The sequence below is a fragment of the Arvicola amphibius genome, chromosome 2 (assembly GCF_903992535.2).
Source record: "Arvicola amphibius chromosome 2, mArvAmp1.2, whole genome shotgun sequence".
NCBI lineage: Eukaryota > Metazoa > Chordata > Mammalia > Rodentia > Cricetidae > Arvicola > Arvicola amphibius.
The window spans coordinates 59116094-59139953 of record NC_052048.2 but is presented as its reverse complement, the minus strand read 5'-3'; the positions used below and the strand labels follow the sequence as shown (position 1 = coordinate 59139953).

Below are 23860 nucleotides of genomic sequence, written 5' to 3'. Positions count from 1 at the left end.
TTTTAAAGGAAAAAGCAAGAACTACCATCCTCTTCTTCCTCCTAAGTGGTCAGCTTTGGGGTCTGACATTAAATAAGAATTGAGCTGAAGTACCCATAGGGAGAGAGTGTGACAGTCACTTCCCCTTCTCCCTTCCTTTGCTCCTCGGCCTCCACAAACCCACTTCTGCCTTCCCTGGGCATTTCCTATTAGTGGGCTATGGCAAGAGGGTTAGAGGCAAGATGATCTTTGGAGACTGTCTTCTCCCTTAGGGTGATTTCACGATGCTAGAGCACACATTAGCAACCCATTTGTTGCTCAGTGCTATTCTGCTGTGTGACTGCAGAACGTTGTATCTGTCTATCCATCAGTTGTTAAGCATGTGCATTGTTTCCACCTCTGGGCTGTCACAACACTGCAGTGTGGACTCTACCACATGAGCTTCTGTGAGAGACAGAGTTGAAGGGCCTTCTGTGTGCACTCGGGGTGAACTGCTAGGTCACATGGCCACTGGAGTTTAACCCTTTAAGGAAGTGCTGGCCATGTTCCACAGCAGCTGCGCACTTACGCCCTCACCAGTGGTGTATGAGGATCCTGACTTCCCCAGTACGTGTCAAGACTTGTTTCTATCTATCTATCTATCTATCTATCTATCTATCTATCTATCTATCTATCTATCTATCTATCCCTTTGTGACAGCCTCTCTGGTGGGGATGGTGATGTTCAGCACTTGGTCATTGGTTTACATTCATTGGAGAAATATCTATTCAGGTTCGTCATCAATTAACAAATTGGCAATTCCCTCCCTACACCAAGAACTCCAGGCAACTGATGAATGCTGGGAGGGGGAGAGGTAGCTTTCCCCAAAGAAGAGCACACCAACTGGTTGGCTAATACCAAATGGTCAGTCCTGAAAACATGCATACAAGTAACATTATACAGACTGATGAGGGGTATTTATGCATTTAGGAAGGACATAGGGGAGGGTTTGGTGAGAAGAAAGGGAAGGTGGAAATTATATGATTATATTATAGTCTCAAAAAGTAGAAGAAATAATTGTTTAAAAGTTGGTGACCTGTCTTTTGCTATTGAACCAGATTTCTTTATATGGTCTAGATATGTCTCTTATTTGTCAGATATATTATTTGCAATTTTTCTCATTCTCTCAGTTGTCTTTTTAAAAAAATGCTCTTAGAACAACTTGCCTATTCAGTGTATAATTCAAAGCCACAAAGATGCCTTCATTTCCTTCCAAGACTTGGTAGCTTTAGCAATGATATTTACATCTTTTCCCCCCTTTTTGAGTTCATCTTTGTACATGGTGTGAGGTAGGGGTCCAATTTCACTCTTTTGCATGTGTATATCCAATCATTCCTGTACAATTTGGTGGCAAAAGATTCTTTCCCAATTAAACTATCTTAGAAGCTTTGTTGCAAACCAAGTGACTGTAATAGAAGGGGTCACTTCTGAATGCTCAGGGCTTTCCCACTGAGCTGTTCAGTGTAATTTGCTGGAACCCCACAGTCTGGACTGTCATAGCTTTGAAGTGAGTATTTTGGCTCTTATTATAAAGGTCTCTTGCATTTCCATGTAAATTTTTTTCATATAATATATTTTGGGCATGTTTTTTCCTCCCCCAACTTTTTTCAGATCTTCTATCCACCTCCTTACCTACCAAACTTTATGTTCTATTTGTCTTTAAAAACACAAAATCACAAAAATTAAAATCAAAACAAATGAAAAATCAATAAGACAAAAAAGTGCCAAAACAAAACAAAAAGCCCACAGGAACCCCCCCCCCCAAAAAACTAACTAACTCCATTTAAAATTTAAAACATCTTATTAACCTGACTACTTATTTGGTTTATTATTTACATTTTTTGAATGTTTTATTAATTTTTATTTTATGTATGGGTGCTTTGCCTGTATATATGTCTGTGTACCATGTGTGTGCAGTGTTCTCAGAGACTGAAAAGGGCATTGGGTCCTGTGGTACAGGAGTTACAGACAGCTGTTAGCTGCCATGTGGGTGCTGGGAACCAAATCTGGGTCCTCTGCAAGAGCAACAAGTGCTTTTAATATCTGAGCCACACCCTTCCAGCTCTGGGCTATTATTATTGTTACTATTGTTAATTATTTTGTACTTTTTTTTTGGTTTTTCAAGACAGGGTTTCTCTGCAGTTTTGGAGCCTGTTCTGGAACTAGCGTAGTAGACCAGGCTGGCCTCAAACTCAGAGATTCACCTGCCTGTGCCTCCCGAGTGCTGGGATTAAAGGCGTGTGCCACCACCACCTGGCCTATTTTGTACTTTTTAATGTACAAGTTCTGTGCCTTCTGTTAAATTTATTCCTAAGTGGTTTTTTTTTTTGGTGGCACAATAAATGTAATGTTTTCTTAATTTTAACATTTGGATTGCTTGTTGCAAAGGCAGACAAATATGATCTTTCTGTACATTAACTCTGCATCTTGCAACCTTACTGAACTTGTTTCTTAGAATCAATAAGTTAAAAAAAACCTCTCGGAATTTTCTAAATACAAGATAATGTCATATTTTATTACTTTATAATATGGCTGCTCGTATTTCCTTTTTCTAATCGCCCTGAGCAGTCCCCAGCACAGTGCTGAACATTATGTTGTATTATTATTCTCAGAGCAAAGCCTTCTGTCTTCCCGTCAAGTATGACGTCAGCTGTGGACTTCCCACAGATGTGTGTTAGGGTTCAGTCACCGTGCCGACTGTTTGCGGTGAGTGGAAGCTGCATTTTGTTGTCTTTTATTTATCATCTCTTAAGTTGACCATCCCATTTTTTCTTTTATTCTAGTCATAGGTGTGTTATATAGATCAATTTTCAGAGAATTAGTCAGCCTTGAGTGTCTAGGAGAGTCCTGCATGGTCTTGATCCATAACTCTTCTTGTGTGTTGCTGGATCGGTTGCTGGATCAGTTGAGGAGTTCTGCATTTGCAATCTTTGATTTCTTTGGTGTGTCTACATGTGTACATGTGCCATGTGTGTGGGTGTATGTACACATGAGTGCATATACGGAGGCCTGAGCTGACATCAAGTGTCTTCCTCAATGACTCTGCACCTTATTTATTTTTGTTTTGTATTTTAAAATATTTAATTGTCTGGGTATTTTCCCTGCAAATATTTCTGTGCATCACATGTGTGCCTGGTGTCCAAGGAGGCCAGAAAAGGGTGTCAGATCCCCTGGAAGTGGAGTTGCAGGTGCTTATGAACTGCCATGTAGGTGCTGGGAATCTAATCCAAGTCCTCTGGAGGCGCAGCCTCTGCTCTCAGCTATTGAGCCATTTCTCCAGCTCCTTGCTTTGTTTTTACTTATGTGTATGTATGTTTGTCTGTATGTGTGAGTGTGGGTGCCTGTGGGAGCTAGAGAAGACCTCAGGTCTTCTGGAGCTGGAGTAGGGCTGTGAGCAGCTTGATGTGGTTGCTGGGAGCCACACTCCCGTCTTTACAAGAACAGTAAATGCTTTTTAACCCCGGAGCCATCTCTACAGTCCAACCTACCTTATTCTGTGAGACAGCATTGTTCTCTGAACTCACCGATTCAGCTAGACTGCCTGGGCACTGAGTCCCTGGGATCCTTCCTAGTGCTGGAAATACAGGAGTATTCCTGGCCTCTTACATAGGTTCGGAGGGATCAGACCTAGGTCCCCAGGGCACATGGCGAGCATTTTCCTGACTGAGCCATCTCCCTAGCTTCTGAGTTTTGAACTTTGCCTTTTTTTTTTTTTAAATTGGGTAACACTGACTTAACAGAATGAGTTGAGAAATGTCTGCTCATTTATGTTTTGTAAGAATGTGTGAGAGACTGGTCTTAAAAGCTCTGGCCTTGAAACAATGCTGGCTTCCTCAGTTTATGTTGGAAGTGGAGAAGAAAGCCTCCTGGGAGAGACTTAGGACTCTGTCAAAACCAAGAAGGTTCTGGGTTTTTCTAAGCTAGTTTGATGCAGACTCATGGGTGCCGAAGAAGACAGAGGAGTCCTGAGTCCCAGAGGAAGGACAATGTTCTTTGCTGCTGATGTTGCTGTTGCTGCACGTCAACATTTTAAATGCCATCTGTCTGAGCTCACAATCTCACGGAGTGACCGGAAGAATGCCGGCTACCACCTGTGAGTGCTAGAAAGAAATCCTGGGCTTGGGAAACGTAAAACTTTCACAAGAACCAGTAAGCCTGTCTGGCCTTTGCTATGGAGGGAGATAATGTGTCTTCTAAGACCATCTGCTATACAAAGATGCTTAAAAAATAGCCCAGAACAACGGCAGACTGTGTCTCTGCCCAGAAGACTTGAGAATCCCACAAGCCCCCAGGGACTGGTCTCCAGCAGACTCCTTAGTGCTCCCCTGCCATTCCTCTTTATTCACGCTTGATTTGCATATTGTTAACTTTGTTCTAGTTTTCTCAGCTTCATAGTCACATGATATGAAGGGTCAGATGACTGTACCCCTGTAATTCCTTGAAGAAGCTGTCCCTACCCACTGCTCCTCTTCCCACTTGTCAGCTTCTCCCGGCACTGACTCCAGCCCTATAAATAACATTTTATAACACTTCATTCTTGATTTCTCAGATGAAGGCGGGTGTGCTCTGGAAACTCTTTGAGTTTGTTCTCTGAAGATTCGTGTGGAGGAGACTTTGTCTCCAGAGTGGTGGGGCTGGGAGGCGGGAGGCTTTTAAGAGGTGGGGCTTCGTAGACAATGAGCAGATCCTGGGATTGCTCTCTTTATAAGGGTTGGTGCAGCTCTCATGGGGCCTAGGACTAGTGCTCCAGATTGGTTGAGTGTAGCCTAGTAGCTCATGCCCATAACTGCAGTACTCAGGAGGCAGAGGCAGGAGGCCCACTGTAAGTTCAAGGCCAGCCTGGCTCACATAGTGACTTTCTCCAACTCAGACTTTGTCTCATAAAACAAAAATAAGAGAGACTAGCTCCTGAGTTACTTGGGCTTCCTGTTTTGCCATGTGACCTCTCCCTTCTGCACATACTGCCACTATGACACCATCCACCCATGCAGTGACTCAGCCAAGGAGCTCTCTCTTACCAGAGGTCAAACAGTTGGGGTCACTTGAGTATATGAACTTCTTCTGTTCTCCAAAACTGTGAGCTCATAAGCTTTTTCTTATAGGAATCCAACTTCAGAGATTTTGTGGTAGCCACAGAAACAGATAAAGACAATGACACTGAGAACTTTTAGACTCCCATGTAGGACTTAGCTTCGTCTCTCACCTTTAGCATACCTGCCTATTTTCTACTTTCTTATTTTTATAGGACAATAAAGGAACAATATTGGTTAGCTCAACATTTAGTTCTTATGTCATCTTGGCTGGGCCACACCAAATATTAAAGGAATAAAACCTGGTGTCTTCTTTGATGTTGTTTTAGCGTTGTTAGCTTTCACTGCAATGCCCTCAGTATCTAAAATTAAAATTATTGTGATTTAGGGGCTGAGGAGATGGCTCAGCAGGTAGGAACACTGTTGCTCTTGCAGAGGGACCAGAGTTAAGTTCCTAGCGCCCACGTTGGATCCAATGCCCTTTTCCCCACAGCCCGGGGATAGCTCCGTTCTGCACTGCTGCTCCCCAGGTCTACTGTACAATGGTTGTTTTCCTGGGGTCTTCCCTCATCCTCTCAGGAGTTTCCTCTTTCTTTCTACTGCTTAATCCTTTTTCTGTATACATTTAGGTATGTAGGTGGAAAGTGGTTTTCCACATAAATTCCGGATGCATTGGTTTCATTTTCTTTTAGCTTCCAACATCATAGTTCAGAAGTCTGAGTCTAGGTGCTCGGGATAAAACTCTTCCTCTCTTAAGAGCGTTTTGAGACCAAGTTTGTCTCTAATGTCACAATGATATGCGTTGGCTTGGTCTGGTTTTACCTGCTTCTCAGGGCATATGGTAGCTTCCTCTAGTCTAGTGACTTCAGTTCTGGAGTTTCTCTTTCTCTACTCTATGAACGACACATTCCTGTCCACTTTCTGTTCTCTTTGCCAGAGGTTCTGCTACTCCAAGGCTGTGCCTCCTGCACCTCATTTCTCTTCCTCTGATTTTACAATTGTTTCTTTACTCTTCTTTCTGGGAAGTTTCGTCAACTATCTTTGCCACATTTCCAGTGTAGATTCAATTACTGCTACACATCTTAATTTCCTGGAAATCTCTTCACGATCCATTCTCTGTTCCTTCAACACAGCATTTACTTCATCTCTCAGACTGCAGCTCCTCCTAGCACAGTCTCAGCTCTTCTGGGCTACGCTGCTTTATATGTTTTCCTCAAGGATCTAGCTGTTTGCTCATCTTTAGACATGAGGTAGCCAAGTTCCAGCACTTAGAATGCTGATGCAAAAGTATCACAAGTTCAAGGCCAGGGTGGGTTGTATACTGAGACCTTGTCAATATACATATTTACACATAGATATACAGATACATGTAAATACACATACACACATGCATATGTGTGTGTATGTGTATAGGGGCATGGGATATCACGTAAAATTTTTCTGTGAGTCTCATCACAGGTAGACAGGTTTGGCTTTGCCCAGTCATGGTTTCTGTAGGGCAAAAATGCCAGAATTCTAGATGTCAGGGAAAGAAGAAAGCTGGGGATCTCAACTCAGTGTGATTTTTCTCTTAATCCCCATCTTTAGTATTAGACCCCTGACCTCAGTGCCCGTCCTTACCTCCATCCTTCTGGGATGAAGGCTCTGTCTCTCTATGAGGTTGGAACAGGTGACGGGGGCTTCCTGTCTTTCAGGTACCCTTCATGCTTTCAGTATCACTCTTACTCCTCCACCCAGAGTCACCTGTTGATGACAGGTATGTGGGGTATGAGGGGCTCTGTGGTACCAACCAGCTCTTCTTTCTCTTGTCATTCCAGTTTAGGATTAAACTGACTCAGGTCTGGTCACCATGTGCTCGTCCGCTCCAAGTTCTAATGCTGTGCTGCTTTTGTCCTTCCTCTCTTCTTAGACTACACTTATTCTGCTATTACTTTAGGGGGACTTGGAGAGAAAATAAAGGTGTTCAACTTGCTATTTTAACCAAGAACAAATCACTGTTCATTGTGTGTTAATGCATCTGTCTTACAAATCAAATGCTGAAGATCTCAAGAGTGCATTTCAATAAACATCTACAGAACTGACAATATTAAAAGAGACTGGAAGTTAGGCCTGGTGGCTTATGCCTGTCATTGCAACACTTGATAGGCTGACGCATGAGGATTGTCACAAGTTGGGGCCTAGCCTGGGTAACATAGTGAATTCAGGCCACTACTACTGTCTACTAAGGGGAAGGGGAGGAGGGAATTCCTTGACTATGGTTTCCTAGATAAGTAAATAACTGTATATTGTCACTCAAGGAGAGAAAATACAGTCTCTTTAGGTCTGGTGACAACCCCACGTCACAAGAGCATGTGGTCATCTGATTGTTCTATCTTGCATAAAATCTCAATGACAATTCATTCAGCCAACCCCAGGCAACCTACCACCTTAGAACTAAGGAATGAAAATGGGCTTTGGGAGCTCTTGAGGTTGATTCTTTCCCTCCAGCATGAAGCACCATCAGTCTGTTATGTAACCAAGGAGAGTTCCACATGTAGGATGAGTTTATCATACCTGTGAAAAGTCAGGGGACATCAGGTTCTCAACTCCATACAAGGGAAGGTAGGACCCAGACATATGGCAAAGCTGTCCATCTAGCACCTTAGATACTGGTGACCACCTATTCTCAGAGGACCTGGGCCAGCTCTTGTTTCTCTGCCCTTCTTTTCTGGTCAAAAGAAAGTCAACTGTCAGGTGACCAATAGAGTTCACAGACCAAACTGAGGAGAGCTCAGTGCCTGAACCCTCATCAGGCAATCTTTCAAAGCTCCAGACACATAGGCAGGACCTGCACTTAGATTTCCTATACCATCAACTTTCTTGCTACTGTGAGAGATGAAAACCTCAAATAAGGCTAATGTTCAAGAAGTAAGAGATACTAACTTTAAAAAAAAAAACAGTCTCTTTGGGATTGGCAAGATGGCGCAGCAGGTGAAGTCTCTTCCTGCCCAGTTCAATCCCGAGTTCAATCCCCAGGACTCTTAGAGACAACCAGCTCCCAAAAGTTGCTCTTGGACCGCCACACTCAAGTCATCGCACCCCCACACACTAAATAAAATGTAATAAAAACTTTAAAGACTTTTTGGGAATGTCTCTAAAGGACAAATGAAGAAAAAGTAAAGTCATGGGGACTTTCCAGCACACAGAGTGAAATGGTGAAGGCAGCATCGCCCAGCACAAACCTATCCAGTCTTAATAATGACCACGTTCATCAGTGTGGCAGAATGGATTCCAGCTCCTCCTTCTACTGAGAAAATCTGCTGTCGGGCTGCAGAGATGGCTCAGTGGTTTACAGCACTTGCTCCTCTTCCAGAGGACCTGAGTTTGGTTCCTGGTACCCAGGTTGGTAACTCACAACTGCCTATATATCCAGCTCCCAGGGATGTGACACCTTATTTTGGTTTCTGAGGTCAACATGTGGCATTCACATACACACTTAAATAATAAACATAAAAAATTTGCTGTAGTAGATCAGATTTTAGATAGTGCATCATTTTTACCTGCAAATAATCAAATGCAATCTCTAAGTGTTCAGAATATTCTTTTTATTTGAATTTATATAAAATACAATAATATTATTGTCTCTAAAATAACTCATTAATATCATCTAATACCCTGGCCTATTTTTAAATTTCCCATACTATCTGAAAAACACCTTTTCATGAAAGGTTAAATAAAGAACAAACATTTACTGTGTTTGACTTATATATCTTCTAAGTTTCTTGTTTGGTTGTTGAAAATTGTGTGTGTGTGTCTGTGTGTTTGTGTGTGTGTATGTGTGTGTATACACTAGGCATCATTTCAGAAAAGCGATCAAGCAATATACTCCAGTTGGTAGTAACTAGCAATATAAGGGTTTTCTGCATTGGTAGGTAAAAACCTAACACCCAACACTTCTGCTCATTCCTCTGCTTCCATGTCCCTCCTGTTTTGAAATCTTTCTTTTAGCCCCACTACCAGGGATTTGCCTTCCTCTTTTATTTCTTTTCCCTTCATACTCAGCTGCTATGACCTGAATGGCTGCCATGTACTAGATGTACTAAAAACTTGAACCAGATTTTTGCCAGGGTCTCACTACTCTGGAAAGCAAGCACTGACCATCAAGTAGCATAATGGAGGTAGAGGTCCATGCCAAGAGGTCCCTGCTATATTCGTAGCTAGACAAGTACCTGCTCCATGAAATCCCCCGCAGACATAGAGCTTCCCATCCACTGCACCCGCGTTGGTGGAATTAGTTCTCAGTGAGAGGAGGGGACTTGGCATAGGTGGGCCTTCCCGCCAGAAGTCCCCATCAGGGTTGTAGATCTCCACAACATCAAGGCACTTCCGAACTTGTCCCCTGTCTCGGCCCACACAGCCAATTCCGCCTAAGAGAACGAAGCACAGAAATGGGGGTGTTTGGGAGCAGAAGCTTTACAGTGGACATCCTCCCCTCCTAGTGCAGTTGGCAGCATCGGCTTGCTGGCCTTTTCTTTGCCACCTATTTCAAAGGTAATTTCTGTGACAGCAATGTCTTCCATGTGTTTCACAGACAAACTCAATGTCACTGTAATGTGTCACTGCAATGCAGTATTTCCCTTTACTTAGACATAAGAATCATTCAGAGTAGACCCTGCAATGTCGTTTGCACAGTGAGCACTCCCTTTCCAGTAAGAATATTGGTTGTTAGCAATGATTTCACGGATGTAAGAATCAAGGACTATCTTTTCCATGCCTCATCAAACTGGCCTCTTGTCTTCATTTGCATGGATGCTTTTCCATTAGAAAAGAAGGGCTCTTCGGTAAATTTCAGGTGTGAGATTAAAGGAAGACCAGAAGAACTGGGAGGTGAAATGCCCAGGTCTCTCCCTTCCTGGACACCATGGTTTATTCAGCAGATGCTCACTAAATCTCAGTGTTGGCAAGATAATGGTAGGTGACAGCTCAAAAGCAACAAGAAGTTAACAGAGTGGAAGGGGCCATACATGTAAACAGATTAAAAAGTAAGGCAGGCATCTCAAGGACTGCTTCAGAGGTTCAGGGATGGAAACAGGGAGCAGACATAATATGTATAGAATTAGGATTTTAAGTCCAATTGTGTAAGATTTTCCAATTCATTGTGACCAGAAACATCAATCTGCCTGCTTGCATCTGGTTTTTATTCTCTCCTCCTGTGGTGAATTGAATGAGATACCCCTCCCCCCTCCCCAGAGTCTTGAGGTTTAGAAGGCTTGGTCCCTGGTTGGTGTTGGTGTTGGGGGAGATTTAGGAGGTGTGGTCTTGCTGGAGGAAGAATGTCATGGCGGGGCACGTCACTAGGGGTGGGCTTTGAGAGTTCAAAGACCTGTGCCATTCCTCAGCTTTGCTCTCAGCTTCCTGTTCACAGTCTGAGATGTAAGCTCTTAGCTTACTGCCCCAGCTGTAAGCTTTCCCTCCATGGTAATGGACTCTTATCTCTCTGGAATGGTAAGCAAAAACAACCCCCCCTTCTGTCCTTCTGTAACATGCCTTGGTTGTGCTATTTTATTGTGGCAATAGAAAGTTAACTAAGACACTGCCTGAGTCCCAAGACAAAAGGTTTTAAAATGTGTGGGTCATGCTTTCTGACCTACAGGGCAGCTCCTAAGACCGAGGCAGATTCCCTGGAAGAAGGGACAGTCTTGTATTTGCAATTGTTCTCATCACTACGCTGTTCTATTTAGACTCACTACCGATATTTGTAAGCTATAAAAATACTGCAAAGTGTTGGCCATGGCTACACCAGCTCTCAGGGAGGATGTTCCTGGAAGGGCCACTGATATGTGGGGTGATGAGTGCTGTTGGGGCATAGTGTTTATCACAAACTCAAAACTAAGAAATACTCATAGCCTTTATGGTAGACTCCACGTTCTGAGAAGTTGGTCACACAGCCTCCTCTCTTCTTCACTGCTACTGCGACTCTGCCCTTTGCTGAATTAGTCAGGCAGCATCTTCACCATCACCTGCTTCTTTGTCTTGTTCTCTGACCCTACCTTCAGCACCTCCAACAAATCCTGATATGCCATGTGCCTGGAATGAATGAACGAGTAAGACATGTTCCGCCCCCACATTCTCTCTGCCACTCTTTCCACACTGTACTCCCTGTCTGTCCAGGTCTGGGTACTGTAAGCTGGCAGAGGGCAAAGGTCGCATCCTCATGACTGGGCCTGCCATACAGTTTCAATGAATTCAGGGACGAGAGCTGTGTGTTTCTCCATAAATGGGTCTTAACCCAGATTCTGAAGGTGATAAAAGACTGGAGGGGTCTCTCCCTCTTTGGTGACGTCACTTGGTCAGTTCTCGCAGCATGAACCCAGAGACGGAGGATATGAGCTCAAGAGGCCCTTAGCTGTCTTCTCTCTTATCTGCCTAGATACATAATTTAGCCCACTCTGAAGCCAAGTCTGAGCTGCTGTGGTTTGAAGGAGGGGACATATAGGCCTCGGCACAGCTCTGTGTTCACAGACTGGCCCACTTTCAGTGTGGCACTGCAGTAGCGGGAAACTTCTAAGTGGTAGGAAAAAATGGAACTTCCTACTATTGGGCAAGAAGTCATGCAGCTTTATCTGTGGCCACAGAGCTCTGCAAGGTAAAAAGATGATGAGAAGCAGGAGACATGCTTTGGCGTTGGTTTGTGTTGCAACCATGTTAGAACAGTAAGTGAAGCAAACAGTCTAGAGAAGTCACCAGGAGCCGGTTTGTGGCACCCAAGTGCACCAGCATCTTGAGTCTAACTCCACTCTTGATTGTCGGAGATAATGAGAGTGCCTGTCACCTTTGCTCTGCTACCAAGTACATTTAATTTCTACATTCAAAACCAGCCTTGTGAAATGTGTCCATTCTCTTTTGTGAACAGATAGCTAACATGCTCTGTCCCACCCCTGGGTGACCTCCTCCCACTCCTGGGTGACCCCAGCTTACTATGTGCTCTGTATCTGTCCTGGCTGTGAAGCTTGAACTCAGTCTCTGTGTCACTGAGTGTAATTTCACCTCAAGCACACTCCATTAGCAGCAAGCTTAATGAGCTTAGACTGAAGGTGAATCTTGATTAGATAAATAATCAAATAAAGGCCTGATCTTTATTAATAAGTCAGCACTGGCTCTACAAGCACAGCCTTTTGATGAGAGGAAGCCTAGGGTGTGATCTGCAGCTGCAGAATGTCAATAAGTCAGCTCAGTGGCTTTAATCTATGTGCTGCCAGAATTTCTGAGCACGATGTTCCCTCACTCAAAACCGAGCAAGTGAACAGAAATTGCCTTCATAGATCATGCCCAAATGCACCCCACATGCAAAATATATACCTAGATTATTTGGGCGTGGGATGGGGAAGAAAATTACAACTTGCCACTCTTTCTTCATTTTATTCCCACAAAGATAAAGATTCCTTCTTCTGATGTTAGGCTATGATAGGTTCTTTCATTTCTGGGGGTGTGTGGGAGTCAGCTTGTCCTCCCACAGAAAGCCTGGCAGACAGCAGGCTGAAGGCACAGGGACTTGCCATCCAGTTGCCCTGAATACAGCCCATACCCTTCCCCTACAGGGCAGCCTCAAGGTGGCAGGCTTATTCTATCCTGCTCTGGGTTCCATCCAAAGCAGGGGAAGGATTTCATTAACATTTATGACAAGCGCCCAAAGTTGCTTGCATTGCAAAACCAGGCTTAGGGGTGGGGCACTGACTGTGTGTGGGGTGGGGGGCATCTACTTGCCATGGTGAAAGCATGTGTACCTTTAGAAACAGATCCTGGTTCACATTCTTGTGTCACTACTTGATAGCCAAGGGCAGTTGATTAATTTAATTCTTCTAAGCCTCAATCACTCTCACCTGTACACCAAGAATAATAATGCCAATTTCATAAAGTGTGGCAAGGATCAAACTGTTTAGATAATGACCAAGAAAAGGAGAAAACCAGGAGGAACTCAGGGCGTTCATGGGTATCACCAAGGAAATTTTCCTTTATGGATTTCCTCTTGTATACTGCATCTAAGCAACATGGCACACACACAGCTGGTGCTCAGATGATGATTATTTTCTGTCATGTTCTGTGGGGTTTTAAGTACACCAGTATTTTCTGAAATTGCTGAGATCTTCTGATTATCCTCGGTTGATTTTTTTATGTGTATAATTGCTGGTTTCTTGATGTAGGGTCAAATGTTCTTAGAAATTTCTTTTGAACCTGGGTAGAGGGTATCAGGTTAAGACAACCAAAGGCTGTGGTAGTGCATGCTTGTAATCGCATGCTTGTAATCCCACACTTGGGAAACTGAGCAAGAGGATTACCATGAGTTTGAGCCTCGCCTGGGCTACATAAGTATGAGGACAACCCAGACTACTTAGTGACTACCAATCCAGCCAGGGCTACAGGGTAGGACTCTGTCTCAAAAAGCCAAAACCCATCAGGCATCAGATGCTCTCTCTGGCAACACAGAGCCACTTACCAGCCATAGCATGTGAGTTGTAAGAACTGTGGGGAAGAACATTCTAGAAATCTTGAGTTTCTTGGAGTAAAAATGGCTTATCTCTTGAGCTGCCCGGCTTCTTTCTGGCCCACAGGGGACCTCAGCCCCCACCCACTAATGGGAAGCTTTTGATAATTTGCTCCATTCTCATGCAACTTGTCAGTTCTCTAGCCCCCGCTGCACAGTTATTTTAAAATTCTAGATTTCAAGCCTAAAACCTTAAAAAAAAAGCATCTTGTCACTTTCTAAAGCCTAACACAGGGACTCTTGAGTATTTTCAGTAAAAAAAGTTCTTACTTCCTCTTACCAAATCCTGGATAATGCTAGCATTGCTAACCAATAGTGTGCCTTGGGTTCAGAGAACTTGGGTTGGTGGTTCCCACACATTTCTCGCCAAGCTAAGAACGTTAACAATCTGCTTTGCATTTTACTTGCTACCCAAGCAGAATACCACAACCCACTCCCCCTGCATCCCAAAGACCAAAATTCTCGGGGTAATAAAAAGAACAGCAGAAAGACAAAGTTTCGTGCATTAGAGCTTGATTTTGGAGAGAAAAACTCTCATATTTGAACTGTTTTGTGCTTTCCAAATGTAGAAAGGGAAATAGACAGTTCTAGAATGAGACAATCGAGAAAAATAAAGTAAGAATGCATAAAGCCCTGGAGTGGAGCTGCTGGTGCCATATAAGCTGCAGTTGCAAGTCCTGTCTCAGTAGATTGTGAGCAACCCTAGGCTGTCCATCTCAGCCCAGCACTGGGTGGTGGTGTTTCTAATCACACTTGGGCATTTCAGACCCTGAGTTCATCTTTTCTTGTCTCTTCCCATACTGTGCCAGTGTGTACTGCAAGTCCTCCAAATGCCTGAGGGTTGTTGAGTCCTAAGGAGAGAACAGCTCAGGGTGAGGCTGGACAGCAACTCTGAGCAAGTTTAGTAGATGACAAGTCCAGACCACAAAGGTCAGAGGCAACAGCCCCAGATGAATAGTGCCACTGTCCTCCATGTCTTTCTTAGTCACCAGTTCTGTAGACTGTGTCTGTTTTCATATCTATTCCTTCCTCCAAAGGGGCACAAGGATCTGGATAATCCAGGTCCTGTCTTTCTCATAACCCTGGCTTTCTTTTCTTCCTTGCACCTTAGGCTGAGGCAGCTTGACAGTTCTCCATAGAGTCAAGACCTTTCTCTCTGATCTTTTCTCAGGCTGCATTCTCTGACACCCCCTCCCCAGCTTGAAATGCTCCTGTGCCTTTAAGGCCTAACTTGCCTATACCCTCCCAAAAAGTCATTCCTGTCTCCATTCAGAATGGGACTTTGTCCCCTGAACAGAAATCAAGGTTCCTATAAAAACTTTCTCTCTATCTCTCCCTGTCAGAGTCCATGAGAATATACAGCAGTTGACAACTAGTGTTCATATGTCAACCCACCAGAGGAATGATTTTCTGATGGAGGAGAATCTTGTTCAGATAAGACTTGCAGGACCTGAAAACTATTGCTCCTGTCTGTAATTACACATGTGAAAAATCAGCCATAGTGTCTTCCAAATACCTGCATGTGTAATCTCATATGGTATGCATATGTGGTCTCATGATTGCAACTCAATCTTGGGGGGGGGCAGATAGATTCAAGTATGGTCAGGAAGATAACTTCTTGCTAAGCTGTATAATTGTGATATATAGAACATATACTAGGATATGCTTCATAACTTCATAATTGTCCCGCAAGAACTATAAGATACTTAAAAGCCTGTTTTTTCCTTTTACTTAGATGACCACAGAAAACAACAATTTCTCCCCAGTTTAAGACAAGCTACACACAATCAGCTCATTTTTACCTCAGAGAAAGTTCCAACTAGACTGAATGTTTTTGTAAACAGATCATACATTAAAAACTTTACAGATATGTACAAGGACAAGGTCACAGATGTCCAACCAAGGTTATTAACACAAAGTATCCTAAAATACCATGCCAATTTTTCTAACTAAACTTGGTTGATAACACAGGCCAGCAGTCATTCCCTACTAAATTCCTTCACAATTAATACTCTACATAAACTTCTAATCTCAGTTTATGATATAAAACTCAAGGTTCAGCTAACTAACTGTTTATTGTTTAGGTCCCAAATAACAATTAATCAGTTAATCAAGTCCAGCTACTGTGAGTAAAGTTTCACAATTATCCAGGACCACAAAAAATGGTTTGGCCTTGCAGCCAAAGTTACAAGATTCCCCCCTTTTTATGTTTTGGGATTAGAAACAGGATAAGAGAATATATTTTGAGGGTTGGGACATTTTCAATGCCACTGTCTGGGATGTCCCAGCCTATGTGGTGCCATGGTAAATGGCTCAGCTTCTTATCATTTACCCAAGGTATGCATTATGACCAGTGAGATGTAATTCTTGTAATTTTTTCTTATTGCCTCAAGCCTCCTGTAAAAAATGTATTTAAGCTAGGTAAACAAATAAGCAGGGGAGAATCAAAACAGAGAATTGGAATTAAAGAGAATTAGAGACAATTAGAGAAAGGGAATTGGAGCTACAGGATAATAAAATGACCCTCAAATTGTGTATGTGAGTCTTTACTCCTCAGATAGAAACCCTTTAGTTCAGTTTTGCTACGCTGTGGACCTTGTCTTCAAACCCTGGTTGTAGCCTTGAGAGCTGGTCTCTCAAACTACAACAGCTTCCTCTCCTTCTCTCCCTCTCCCCCTTTCCCTGTCTTCTATTAGATTAGCCTGCAAGCTCCCAAGGACAGAACCCCCAGTTCTTTCTTTACTGAAATTGAGGTGAACACATGAATGGCACTTTCCTCACCTATTCCCAGGTCACCTTTTCCCTGATGAATGACTGTAGAATGAGGCAAGTTCTGAGTCCAGAGAACTCAGTGCTCAGTACCTGGACAGCTTTAGAAGCAGACCATGTGCAAACAAGACTGTTGGTTCTTCTCCTCAGGATATAGTCCAAACCCTACTAATGCCTCTACAAAGATCCATCAATCAATTATATCCCAGCTCAGAAGCATGGGCAGCTCAAGGCAGAGGTCCTTCAAGGCATGGTGTACACATTTGTATTCCTGTGGTACCAAGAATGATGTCTTTCTCTTAAATAGAACTTCAGAGAATTTGTTAGATAACAATTTGAAGAAAAAAAGATTACAGTGGGAGAGATGGATGGCTCAAGAGGTCAAAGTATTGGATTTGTATATCAGATGACCCAAGTTTGAGCCTCAGAATCTATGTAAGAAGTTGGATTTGCATCTGTAACTTCAGGACTTCTACAGGGAGGCGGGAGGCAGAGACAGGAGAATGTCTAGAAGCTCACAGGTGCAGTGCAGCAGAAGAAACAAGGAGACCACAACTCAAAGTGGAAACAAGAACTCCTGAGAGTGGTCTTCCACATATGTGTGGTGGCATACTCGAGTGTTCACATGTATACAAATCACAGACACACACACACACACTATTAAAAATACGAATACCTGTATTCTACCCTTAGGGATTGGTGTGGGAAGTCCTTCTGTATATGTGTTGCTTTTATTGGTTAATGAATAAAAAAGATGCTTGGGTCTAGGCAGGGTAGAATAGAACAAGGTGGGAATTAAAAGCAGAGATCCAGGAGAAAAGAAGGTGAAGTCAGAGAGACGTCATGTAGCTGCCAAAGGAGACAGATGTCACAGAACCTTACTGGTAAACCATGGGCCTTGTGGTAAAATACAAAAATAATAGGACTGGGCCGGGCGGTGGTGGCGCACGCCTTTAATCCCAGCACTCGGGAGGCAGAGGCAGGCGGATCTCTGAGTTCGAGGCCAGCCTGGTCTACAAGAGCTAGCTCCAGGACAGGCTCTAGAGACTACAGGGAAACCCTGTCTCGAAAAACCAAAAAAAAAAAAAAAAAAAAAAAGAAAAGAAAAATAATAGGACTGGATTAATTTAAGATGTAAGAGTTAGTTAATAAGAAGCCTAAGCTATTGGTCAAGCAGTGTTATAATTAATATAGTTTCTGTGTGATTATTTGGGTCTGAACAGCTGGAAAATGAATATGTAGCCTCTGCCTATAAGGGATTCTGAATTTATTATTTTAATATATTTACTTTATGTGTATGAATATTTTGCCTACATGTATGTCTGTGCACCACATGTGTGTCTGGTGCCTGCAGAGATCAGAAGAGGGCATCAGAAACCCTGGATCCAGAGTAATAAGCAGTTTGTGAGCTGACTGATGTGGGTGCTAAGTGCCCTTGAAAGATGCCCTTGAGCCATCTTTCAAGCCCTCAGACTCATTTTAAATTTCTAGTTAACTTCAAGCAATCTAAAATTTCCTGTGCCCAGTTCATATTTGTATCAGACATCAGGCAATAAGCAGTGTCTGGTTTTTGTGTTTTGTTCCTAAGATACTCAGAGTCTTCTGGAAGAGCACACTCACAACACAGTATTGGAGTTATACCCTGAGGGACGATCACAATGAAATACAGAACCTTCAGGTCACTAGTGATAGGCCCTGCTAAGTTGCAGTTTGGGGAACACATGCAAGTCTGGTATTCTGAGTACTGTTAAGGATGCCTGAAGAAAAAGTGTTAACACGATCTAATGCTTAGCTGGAAACAGTTTATGATCTATGTACAAGCAATGATGAGCCATTCACCCCAGCTGAGAGCCTTTTGGCCACTGAAGCTCATACGACTTTTCTCAGAACAAAGAAGCACCTAGGATAACCTATTTGACCCTCTGGCAACAGGAACAAAATTTCACCCCCATTCAGCATGAGTTTTAGGAATGTCATTTTAAACAGGAAAGACACCTGCAAAAAGAGCAGAGCATGCCAGGCAGGTGCCCATATCACCTGTCAGGACACTTTGACCAGATAATGGAGTGCATAGTGCTAGCTATGAGAAGAGTCATGCACTCACCCGGGTCTCTTCTAAACCAGCCTAGGGCTGCCTAAGGAAGCACCGGTTTAGTAAATACTCTGAGTATACGCCACCTACACTGACAGTCTCACAGGATCTGTGTTCTCAGAGTTCAGCCCTATGATCATTCGCTCCAGACCTGCCCAGCAACTCCCTACTATCAGGCTCTCAGTTCCTTTCAGACCCTGGCAGGCACCTGCCAAGCACACACCATTTTGAAGCACAGCCTATGTAACTCATTTGTATTTTTAAAAAATGTCAAAAGAAAAGACAAAGTCTTATTACAGTGAAGCTTGGTGCTCTCATAAAATAATTTACCACTAAAGTGGTCTTTGGAATGCGTTTACAGTAATAACGTGGACCTTTTATGTAACTCTTCCCTTCATTGCTCTTTAATGGCATTCAAGCTGAGTCAGTCTCAGACAATGCTATTATATTTTCAGCAAGGCAATGAGGCACAGAATGGCTTCCTGAGGAACAACATTGATGGTTTGGGGCATTAGCTGTGTGGGAAGACTTGATATTGGCCATCTCCCGCTCTACAAGGAAATGAAAAGCCTCTATTTGAAAGAATTGCCAAAAGCACTCTAATCTGACTTTTTAAAAGTGGAACTTTACATGAAGGAAGACTAGGACAGGATATAGATATGGGGAAATTCAAGTTGGCAAAGAAATGTTTAGCAAGTATCTTCCACATAAAGCCAGCCCTTAGGTAAGAGACAAAGAGGTAAATGAGACAAGGTCTTTCCCAAGTGAGAGACATGAGCAGAGGCAGGGCCACTTGTGCTGTGGAGAACCAGCGGTTCATCTGACCAAGGGGTCACCCAAGTCACTGAGAGGAGAGGGTAGGGGAACAGGCTCCGAGGGACATGTGCCCAGGAGAGGACCCTGGGCTTACAGGATGCAGCTGGAAAAGGTGGGGGCTGCACAGTGGGAGGGACAGTCTTGTGCAGGCCAAAGGCTTCTTCAGGTGGCCTTTACTCACTTCTGCATTCCCTGAAGTTAAAGTGGACTCTGTACTCAATTTGACTTTTCAGAATATATACTTGATAGAAAGCTAAAACATATATATGAATATATACCTTCATTTCAAGAGCAACCACAGAGGGCCTGCTTCTTTACCTGGCCCACCATGTGCTTCTGTGAACAGAGAACCCCAGGGCATCTTAGTAGGAGCTCATAACTAGCTTTTCTTTTTTTCTTTGAGAATATTTTTATTAATATTTTGATCATGTTTTCTCCCTCCAGCTCCTCTTAGAGCCTTCCCACCTCCTTATCCACCAACTTTATGTTCTTTCAAAAAACAAACAAACAAACAAACAAACAAACAAACCACAAAACCAAATGCCAGAACAAACAAGCAAAAGACCAATAAGAAAAAAAAAGCCAAAACAAAACTAAGCAAAAAGTCTACAAACAAAGAAACACAGAGTTTGTTTTGTGTTGGCCAACTACTCCTGAAATTAGGGCCTACCCTGGAGTGTGTGGTTGATACGCTCAGTGAGATTCCTTTGGAGAAAACTGTCTACTTTCCCCTCTCGGTGCTTGGACTCCATCTGGCTTAAACCTGTGCAGGTCTTGTGTGTGCTGCCACAGTGTCTTGGAGTTCCTATGTGCATCTGTCCTGTTGTGTCTGGAAGACTTTCCTTGGAGTCAACTGTCTCCTCTGGCTCTTTACACTCTTTCCTTTGCTGCCTTGCTCCCTGGGCCCCAAGGGTGGGGCTTGACGAAGACATCCCACTAAAGACTGAGTGCTCCAAAGTCTCCCACTCTGTAGTGTTTAGTTGTAGGTCTCTGTGTTAATTCCCATTTACTGCAGGAAGTTTTTCTGGTGAGCATCGATTGATGCACTGACCCATGGATATAACAGTATACAGTAAGTTTTCATGAGGAGGAGCTGAGAGTGTCCTATTTTTTAGACTCTTTACTGGTACAAGCCTGAATTTAATCCACTCTCTTCTTTGTTGTTCACAAAATGAGATTTAAAACCTGAAAGTAAGGAGCTCACATTTTCTATAAAAATAGGTTATACTAACCCATTTTCTAGATGTCTATTGTAGATTAAGCACTTAATAAACTATGAATGTGAGCTTTCTACATGCAAATGAAAAAAAATTTAAACTTCAAAATAAGGCATTTAAAATATACAGCCGAAGGCAGCACCTTCATTCAGTCTTTTCCAGGTGGGCCTCAGTGGCTCTGTCTGGCACACAGCACCATCACCCCCACAATAGTTCCCAAAATCCAGGCATGAGGAAACCTTCAGGAAGAAAGTCAAAGAAAAAGTGGCAGTTTCAGCACCTGTGTGTTCAGTGGACATACCTTTACTTATAAATAAAGCTCATACAGACCATTTAGATGAGCAGTTCTCTCTCAACCTCTGGGTGTGACTCCTTTGAGGGTCAAACGACCCTTTCACAGGGGGTCACCTAAGACCATCAAAAATATCAGATGTTTATACTATAATTAATAACAATAGCAAAATTACAGTTTTGAAGTAGCAATAAAAATAATTTTATGGTTGGAGGTCAACACAACATGAGGAACTGTATTAAAGGGTTGCAGCATTAGGAAGGCTGAGACCCACTGGTTTAGATTATTTTATGCTTCCTAGGAAGTCATCTTTCAGAAACACCAATCATAGCGCAGTAGAGCTGATAAAACACATGGAGTGGAGTCTCAAAGAAGCCAGCTATAACTCTATTTTGATGTGAAGAAGACAATCTATAGAGGGTCGGGAAACTAAAGCTTCTTCCCCTGATCAGCTCGACATCATTCCAGAAAGCTCTCCATCTAAATTCAAGGTATCTGTAAGAACACACTTTTCAAAATCAAACATTTCCTCAACTAAAAAAGTTAGTGCAAATTTAACTGAGGCCCAAATTCAGGAATTTTTACAACTGAAACTAAACCTTCAGGGTTGGGATAAGAGTCAGCACCCCAACTGTTGAATGCTTTTGTCTTCAGTGCCTGCAGCAAGAACATATTCTTCATGGTATTTCGAGTGCTGCCCATGGAAAAATATGTATGCACCACACAGGTCAGCGGGTGGTGCAAGAAGCAGGCAGAGAAGGTGAAGTTCTCTAAGGAATGCCCCAGCACAATGATGCCCTCCCAGGTGGCCAAACAAGTATCTGGGCTGATCATCATCAGGACCCTAGTGCACGCTGGACCTCTTACTACAAGCGATACTAATTAATTTTAACTATCACTTACTACATTTATTCAGCACTTGCCAGAATGTACTCTCAAGTGTCAAAGTCAAATGACTTATTAATAATGAGGATTAGAAAAACAATCTTGGTAAGTGAGGTGAACTGGACCCAGAAAGACAGATGCAACATATTTTCTCTTAATTTTGGATTCCAGCTCTTCATCTGTAGGGGTGGATAACCTGGAGTAAGCACACAAACCGAGCAAGCGAAAAGGGACCAATACCATGAGCAGTGGGGGAGCTCTAGAGAGGGAGGTGTAGGACAGGTGCTGTGAAGGAGGAAATAAAAAATGGCAGGGAGAGCTTTAACTAAGGAAGGGGAAGGGAAGAAAGCACAGGGTCAGGAAGCAAGAAGGAATAAACAACACTAAGGATGATTGAAAAAGCCATGGGTAAACACGTTACTTCACATTTACCCAAAAATACATATTACATAACAATCTCCCCCAGAGCCATAGACTAACAAAATCCCTAGTGCCCAGCACAGGAAACCTCCCTTTGAATTGTTGGTCAGGAAGTCCAAGAGATTCCCCAAACAATATTGCCTATTGCTGCTGTCCTTGGTTGCTTCAGAACTTATCACTGAAGATGCCATGCACTTAGGGTGCTTGACTGGGAAGAATGGAACTGGAATGGCCCTGGAAGCCTCCTCCCTTAGGAGCGGCTCTCAGGTTATCATAAGGTGCTATCCCAGCTGCCAAGGGAGAAAAGCACGAACCCTATGAACCCTAGCAACCATGGCAATATATGCCCAGTGGTGCGACAGCGTCACTCATCCCTCAGGACGTCAGACGTCCAGGCCACTGCCCAGCACACAGAAAAACCACAAAAAAGGAAAAGTAAACTGTGTCTGTGTACTAGCGCCGTGACAGAGACCTGAAGCTGTTTTGTAACATTTGGGAACACTGCTAAAGAGATATGATCTCATGGGCTAATTTCATGTTAGTCTGTAGAGATACACGGTTGTCTGCAGTACGATCTTGTACACGTTGTATAGAATGCAGAGAAGCTTGCATGTGCAATGTGACAGCCACAAAAGATGCTGAAACAGTAACTAGCAGCAGTGGGAAGGACTGAAGACTGGGATGTGGCTTGATGGCAGGACACTTGCCTAGCATGAAGCAGGGCCTTAGGTTCCATCCCCAGCGCTGAAGAGAAAACCAAAGGCACTTGCCTAGCAGTGCAAGGGAAAAGAACCATCCAGGTCTGGTTATCTCTGGCATCTTAGTTCAGGAGGTGAATAGTTTCATGATTCAACAGCCACGGACATTATTCCTATGTAAAGACAGCCTTTGCTGATCTCTCTCTCTCTCTCTCTCTCTCTCTCTCTCTCTCTCTCTCTCTCTCTCCCTCTCTCCCTCTCTCTTTGTGTGTGTCCATACATGTATGTTTTCACACGTGTGTATTGGCATGTAAAGACCTAAAGTTGATATTGGGTGTCTCCTTTGACTGCCTTCTATGTGTTTATTGAGGCAGGGTCCCTCACTGAACACAGAGCTCACCAACTCCTTCTAGTCTAGTTATCCAGCTTGCCCAGAGAATCAACAGAGTATTGAGATTACCAGGACCCATCATGCTTGCCTGACTTGTACTTGAATTCTGGGAATCAAACTCTATTCCTCAAGCTTGTAGGCAAGAACTCTTATCCACTGAGATGCCCCAGGCAGACTCTAGCAATGACATCTTTTTAAAAATTATTTAACTTTGAACTTGAACAAATTTGGACTTCAATCCTAGATTTAATTCCACTATTTGTGTAATAAAAATAATCAAAGAAAAGAATTTATTTAAAAATTATGTGTATGTATGTATGTAAGGGTATGTACACATGAGTACAGTAACAACAGAAGCCGTATCTATCAGATCTGGGACTGGAGTTACAGGTTGTGAGTCGCCTGAAGGGGGTTCTAGGAATCCAACTTGGGTCCTCTGTAAGAGCAGTATGTACTTTTAATCACTGAGCTATCTCTCTAGCCCTAAGAACTTATTTTGAGAACTGAAACAATACATTATTGTAAAGGGACTAGCATGGAAGAAAATTTTCACTAAGCAGATGAAAGTATGGTAATTTAAAATAATCTTTTTCTTGATAATAATATTATGGGATTTAGGTACCCAAAAGGCTGGCACCAAGTATTTGGAAAATGCAGAATCTTTCTTTTTCCAGACTCTGGGCCTCAATCAAGCTCTCAAGCCAGTTTATC

At 43.0% G+C, this 23860-nt stretch overlaps 1 protein-coding gene across 1 annotated transcript in view; it reads right to left on the bottom strand.

Annotated features, from left to right (window-relative positions):
- Kbtbd12 (kelch repeat and BTB domain containing 12) overlaps positions 1 to 23860 on the bottom strand; it is a 63432-nt gene that overhangs the window by 20309 nt on the left and 19263 nt on the right. The window contains exon 4 of the mRNA XM_038317790.1: positions 9257 to 9454. Within this exon, the coding sequence (XP_038173718.1) occupies positions 9257 to 9454 (198 nt within the window). The remainder of the gene's footprint in view (positions 1 to 9256; positions 9455 to 23860) is intronic.